This window comes from Octopus bimaculoides, unplaced genomic scaffold, assembly GCF_001194135.2.
Source record: "Octopus bimaculoides isolate UCB-OBI-ISO-001 unplaced genomic scaffold, ASM119413v2 Scaffold_11460, whole genome shotgun sequence".
Classification (NCBI taxonomy): Eukaryota; Metazoa; Mollusca; class Cephalopoda; order Octopoda; family Octopodidae; genus Octopus; species Octopus bimaculoides.
The window spans coordinates 1-7,402 of record NW_026399621.1 but is presented as its reverse complement, the minus strand read 5'-3'; the positions used below and the strand labels follow the sequence as shown (position 1 = coordinate 7,402).

At 36.6% G+C, this 7,402-nt stretch overlaps 1 protein-coding gene across 1 annotated transcript; it reads left to right on the top strand.

The window, feature by feature from the left end:
• The first annotated feature begins 1,884 nt into the window (after positions 1-1,884).
• On the top strand, positions 1,885-3,890 carry LOC106868184 (uncharacterized). The gene is made up of 2 exons (XM_014913333.2): positions 1,885-2,076; positions 3,585-3,890. The coding sequence occupies exons 1-2, from the start codon at positions 2,041-2,043 to the stop codon at positions 3,873-3,875; spliced, it is 327 nt and encodes a 108-aa protein (XP_014768819.2). The 5' UTR covers positions 1,885-2,040; the 3' UTR covers positions 3,876-3,890.
• The last annotated feature ends 3,512 nt before the right edge of the window (positions 3,891-7,402 follow it).

The following is a 7,402-nucleotide window of genomic DNA, read 5'->3' as shown; positions in this document are numbered from 1 at the left end:
ACTTGCAAACCATACCTTAACGATCCTGGTTTATGTGAATGTGAGCATTGTCTGCAGCACTTCTCTGATGAAGAGGCCTTCTTGACAACAGCAGAACTTATTAATAAGCTATAATCTGTATTGTTTCTTAAGTATTTCAGGTACTGGACTATCACTAAATTTGATGGACAAACGAACATATACCTGAACACACACACATTATTGGGTACACTTACTCAAGTGGTTGAGTATCTGTACCCAATAGTATGTGTGTGTGTGTGTGAGCCTACAATTCTGGAAATGGTTCAAACCGTATAGAATATAGAGAATAAATATTAATGTTTAAATAAATATGTGTGTATAGCAATGTTAATGCATATGTGTCTTCATGTATAAATTCCGTTTATTGAAAATTATGTTATAGCTAAACAAATACAAGCTTACATTAAATAATGGATACATGTTTACTTTTCATCAAATCATTGTTGTAGATTATGAAGAGTATGTGAAATGAATGAAAATGTAAACCCATATTTTATCATGTTTCATATACTTGGCTTCGCCAATGCTTTGTTTAAATATATAGCCACATATACAGATGCAACACACACACACACAGAGGTATGTTTATGTGTGTGTGTGTGTGATTATATATACATACATATATATATATATATATATATATATATATATATATATATATAATGTACATATATGTATATGTGTGTGTATTTATATATAATGGGAAAATCATACAAAATGAATAAATAGATGTGTTGTACTCAATAAAGTCTAATACACATTCCATCTCCTATTTTATTAATACTATATTTTATATATATATATATACACATACACATGCATATACATATATATATATATATATATATATATACACACACACAAACACACACAGATACATGTATGTATGTACATGTGTGTGTGTTTAAATTCATGAACCATGTTCCGTTATGAGTATTTAAAAGGACTGTGCGAATAGCTATTCAGTGAAATAACTGAAAGCCCTTTTGACAAGGATATATTATAATCTTATATCATGCAATTTTCTGTTAACTCATATCAACAGAGATTGTTATTATTGAGAAGAAACCTTACTATTAAGTCAATTGATAAAACTGTGTGCATTAAATTTATTACTTTACATATGTTTTCTCTATATTCTCTGTATGCTAAACAACACAATATGATCAAGACAATACAATATTCATTCATATTAAGCTTGTTTTTGACTAGTAAACGTTGATACTGGTGAAGCCACTACTCACTTGTAGCAGTTTATTCTTCATGTACTCTTTGTTTAATGCAGAGGTGAAATTCTGTTACTGTATCTTTTATTTGTTCAGTCATTGGACTGCAGCCATGCTGGGGCCACCATCTTGAAGTGTTTACTTTATTTTTTTTTAGTTTTTTGAAGCATGGTATTTTTTATTGCTGCCTCTTTGATAAAAAGGTTTACAGGGATGCAAACCGGCACCAATTGTCAAGTGACAGTGGAAGACAAACGCAATACAAATACTAAAAAACACACACACACACACACAAGCATGCATATATATGGAAGGGTGCTGAAGAGTTCCTGGTTTTAAGGGTATCACAAAAGGCCTGATTGGAGACCCAATCTTCTGTGTTCTTTTACAAGACTTAGAAAAATTGAAGGACTGCTGCAATAAATGTGTGAATCTGAGAGGGAAATATGTTGAATAAAATCATAATTAACTGATCCTCCTGTATTTTCTTTTACCCAAAGCCAGGAACTTTCCAAACACCATCCCTCCTCATATATATGTGTCTGTGTGTGTGTTTTGTTTGACTGGCAAGTATATTATATGTGTGTGTGTCTGTGTATTATATCTGAGTATTGCACTAAAAGCATGTGTGTATATTCTGTCTCACATTTCTTAGGTGTGCAGTGCCATTCAAAACCAGGATTTCACTCTAATCGATGATTATGTGACAGGATTGAAAGCACTTTTATATCTTCGTGCAATCAATGAATTGAAAGACTGGGATGGACAGAGTCCACCGACAATCATCCAACAGATGGGAAAACCTGTGCCAGAAGTTCTTCAAGGAAAGGTTTGTGGCCCTCATGTATTTTTGCTTCTTCATTCTTCAGCAATGACATCACCATCGCTCTCATTACACTTCACCACAATGACAGCAGCCACCCCCCCACTATTACCATAACCACCACCACAACCATAATCATGTGCACCACAAGCACCACCACACTACTACCACAACAACAACCATCACTACCATCATTGTATAATCACTGGCCAATGACTACTATACAAGCCATTGAAAAGAGCCACTACGTGGTCTCCCAACCTGAAATCTCTTTTGGCCTTTTCTAACCCTCTTTCTAATAAGGTTGTATTTTGCTTTTGTGTTTTCATTTTTAAAATGACTCAACATGTGATTAAGGTCATGTGATTACGGTCATGTGACTAGAATGTTGCAAGAAAGGATTGTAAAAGGTATTCTTCAAGCTGAGCCATAGATAGGAGATCTAGAAGACTTGATGATGCTTTATGAAATAAAACTACACGTTGGCCTTAAAGTGAGGATTCTCTTTGGATAAATTTTGGACAAACATTATCCTTTTTCTGCTGAAGTTGCTTGTTACTCTTGTAACACTTGAGTTGCTTGTTACTCTTGTGAGAAGGCTGTCTGGACATCCAACAGGGATTACAAACAAGATCTGTTGAAGGCTGGATGTAGCTCTATGTAGGTCAATGGTCATCCTGTCGGGGAAAGCAGTAGCTATCAACCCAAATATCCTTGCCAAAAAAACACTACAAGAAAGTCAGAACAAAGTAATGCTCCAGCTTCATTCAATGGAAGAACTTGGGTTTAATCTGTAAGACTTTTGTGGTAGTATTATCTCAACTACTAAGTATATAAGAAAATGTTATGTAAGATTAATCTTGAGGATCTGATCAAAGACATACATCATCATCATCATCATCATCGTTTAACATCCGCTTTCCATGCTGGCATGGGTTAGATGATTTGACTGAGGACTGGCGAACCAGATGGCTGCACCAGGCTCCAATCTGATCTGGCAGAGTTTCTGCAGCTGGATGCCCTTCCTAACGCCAACCACTCCGAGAGTGTAGTGGGTGCTTTTATGTGCCACCAGCATGAGGGCTAGTCTGACGGTACTAGCAACGGCCTCGCTCAAATGTTTTTTCACATGCCACCGGCACAAGTGCCAGTAAGGCAACGCTGGTAACGATCACGCTCAAATGGTGCTATTTACGTGTCACTGGCACGAAAAAATTAGGATAAATTTTTTTCAAATATATATAAAGTGGATGTATACAAAAATAAATATTATTTTCCATGTTATTTTAGTTTCATTTAAAGACTAAAAAATTATTTTATGGTTTATCATTTATATTTTGAATTACGTATATATGGGGGCACCAAAATCTTTTAAGTGCTTAGGGTCTCAATCTGGCCGTCTAACGCACACTCGTATACATACATATGTGCAAGAAATACATTCATACGTACATATGCATTTCTTAAATTCTTAAACACTTTTTATCATTTCCCATTTCTCTTTTTTGCAAAAGGAATTACCATCATTTGGCCATTACCTAACAGAAAGAAAGAGAAAACTGGTGGAATACTACAAAGATATCGATTTACTTTCACCTAAGAATGAACCGCCCAAAATTCGACCACCCAACATTCCGTCTACTTCTGTACAAGGAGTCCAGGTTGGTGCCATTTTTCTTGCTAAAGAATCTTTATCATCTTCTCTTGTTTCTGTTCTTTACATTAGCAAAAATTATTTTCATTTCAGAGTTCAAGCTTTACCAATATCATCTTCCCTTTTCTTCTCATTGGCGTTGACAAAATAATATTTCAATCGTGAACCAAAGTTAATTACATTCCACCACCCACCAATTTAATTAGCATTGTTGCTATTGTAATTATTATTATTATGGTGAGTTGGCCGAATTATTAGCTGACCATGCAAAATGCTTAGTGGTATTTTGTCCATCTTTATGTTCTAAAGATGAAGGCCAGCTTTACCTTTCATCTTTTCAGGATCAATAAAATAAGTACAAGTTGAGCACTAAGGTCAATGTAATCGACTTACCTGTTTTCCTGAAATTGCTGGCCTTGTGGCAAAATTTGAAATCCTCATCATCATTATTATTAAGGTGACGAGCTGGCAGAATCAGCACGCTGGATGAAATGTTTAGCTCCGTTTTGAGTTCAAATTCTGCTGAGGTTTACTTTACCTTTCATCCTTTTGGGGTTGATAACTTAAGTACCAGTGAAACACTGCGGTGAATGTAATCGACTAGTCCCCTCCCCACAAATTTCAGGCCTTGGGCCTATGGCAGAAAGGATTATTATTATTATTATTATTATTATTATTATTATTATTATTATTATTATTATCACTATTATTAAGGCAGCAACCTGACAAAATCATTAGCACACTGGGCAAAATGCTTAGCAGTATTTCGTTTGCCGTTACATTCTGAGTTTAAATTCTGCCGAGGTTGACTTTGCCTTTCATCCTTTCGGGGTCGATAAAATACATACCAGCTGAGTACTGGGGTTGATGTAATCGACTGCTCCATGCTCCCTCAGGCCTTGTGCCTATAGGAGAAAGGATTGTTGTTATCATTATTGAGTGAGAAAGCAGTGCATGCCATCAAAGTGACACTGGGATACAATTATACGAAGCCCAATATACCCATTATGGCTACCCGTCTGATAAGGGTACACCTGGCACATGCATCACAACCATATGTGCACGACATGATGATTTCATATCAAGATAAACAGTGTATGACCTTGCAGGTGGGGTCCAGTTACAATTTTCTTCAGTTCAAGTTGCCCATCCCACTCAAGAGGTCCCTGAATAAGGGTTGTTTAAGGATGTTGGATGAAACACCCATGTTTCCAGGGGTGAATTATTCCAGCTCTAAAGAATTCCTCTCAATACATGGCTATGATGCTCCCCCACTACTTCTGCTCATGATCAGAGATGCACATATTGTCAGCCACCAAGGGACATACTCAACTGGTTTTGGTCAAACAACTGACAAGCAAATCTGTGGTATTGAGCAGAATATTTGCTGTAACCCATCTTTTATACCAAGACAAAGCAATGTACATGATAACACTTCCAATCAGATCAAAAGCCATGAGAGCCACTGCCTGGTACTGCATCAGGGCTATTATTATTATTATTATTATTAAGATGGCAAGCTGACACAACTGTTAGCACACTGGGGAAAATGCTTCTCAGCATTTCATCCATCTTCATGTTCTGAGTTCAAATCCTACCGAGGTTGACTCTGCCTTTCATCTTTTCAGAGTTGATAAAATGAGTACCAGTTGTGCTCTGGGGTAAATGTAATCAACTTAACCTATCCCTGAAAATTACTGGTCTTGGGCCATAATTTGAAATCACTGCTGCTACTACTACTACTACTATTACTAATACTACTAATAATAATAATAAAGTGGTGAGCTGGCACAATCGTTAGTATGCTGGACAATATGCTTTGCAACATTTCTTCAGATTTTACATGTTTTATGTTTTGATTTCTAATTCCACTGAAATTGACTTTGCCTTTCATCTTTTTGGGGGTCAATAAAATGAATACCTGTTGAGCACTGGAGTTGATGTAATTAACATATGCCTGCCCTTGAAATTGCTCTCAATGTGCATATTTTAGAATCAATTATTATTATTGTTAAGATCTCAGAATCGTTAGCACACTGGACAAAATGGTTAGTGGCATTTTTTCTGTCTTTACATTTTGCATTTAAATTCTGCTGAGGTCGACTTTGCTTTCATCCTTTTAGAGCTAATCAGTACCAGTTACTCACTGGGATTGATGTAATCACCATTTAGCATCCCCTTTTTTTTTTTTTTCAATTTTTCCATGCTGGCATGGATTGGATGGTTTGACAAGAACAGATGAGCCAAGAGTTCTATATCTGCCTTGGTATAGCTTCTACAACTGGATGCCCTTTCCTAATGCCAACCGCTTAAGACTGTACTGGGTGCTTTTTATGTTGTACCATGACCAGTGAGGTCACCAAGTACCTGCTAGATAAAACCCCTGAACTGAGCAAGGTATAGACTGGAAGATTAAAAAGTCATGATGTGTATATATATATATATATATATATATATATATACATGCACTGGGAATGGATGGACACACACACACACACACACTAGGTGGCAGGCTGGTAGAATCATTAACATACTGGACACAATGCTTAGCAGCATTTCTTCTGGATTTATGTTTCTGAGTTCAAATTCCTCTGCAGTTGACTTTGTCTTGTGAAGGTGCATGGCTTAGTGGTTAGAGCATCAGGTTCACAATCATAAGGTAATGAGTATGATTCCCAGACTGGGTTGTGTGCTGTGTTCTTGACCAAGATGCTTATTTCATGCTGCTCCAGTTGACTCAAGTGTAGGAATGAGTTGCGATGTCACTGGTGCCAAACTATGTTAGCCTTTGCCGTTCCCTTGGATAACATCGGTATCACAAGCCAGCAGCAATGGTTGGTGACAAGCTGAGAGTAACAGTGAGAGAGTGTCAAGTGCTGTTTAGCTTCTGTTCAGTACAAACCCCCGCTTGAATTTGCTGTGCCTTCTCCTGAATACCCTATGGGAAAGATGGTTTCAGTTTATGAATATTTTGGGTAACAATCAGCCTTCAGGAATGAGTTAAATTCATAAACTGATGTTCCACTGTGTCACATATGTGTATCTCTTTTTACTCTTTCACTTGTTTCAGTCATTTGACTCTGGCCATTCTGGAGCACCGCCTTTAGTCAAGCAAATCAACCCCAGGACTTATTCTTTGTAATCCTAGTACTTATTCTATCAGTCTCTTTTGCTGAACCACTAAGTTATGGGGACGTAAACACACCAGCATCAGTTGCCAAGCAATGTTGGAGGAACAAATACAGACACACAAACATATACACAGACACATATACATATATGGATATGGTTTGTTTAAATGCTAAAAGTTTATTACACTATTAACTATTGAGCCTCTATAAAGTAGCAGTCATTCAACCAGCAGGAGATAGCAGTTAAACCACTCTCAAATCAATCCTGTTGTCTCACCGTTTTTGTTACCATATTTGTGTTGAAATACACTGCCTTCGTTTCAATTACTTTTGAAGATATTGAAGAATATAGCAAAATAATTTTCTCATTGTTAAGCTGATGTTTGGAGCATAAATAAACATGAAATTTTGAGGGAAGGTTTTCAGTTTAGATCACTTTAAAATAAGAATCATGTATCATAGAATTGAGGGTACTCTCAAGCAGGTTGCTACCAAAAGATTAAAAGGAGGGTAAATACTGATTTAAAAAAAAAAAAGCCATGGTTAC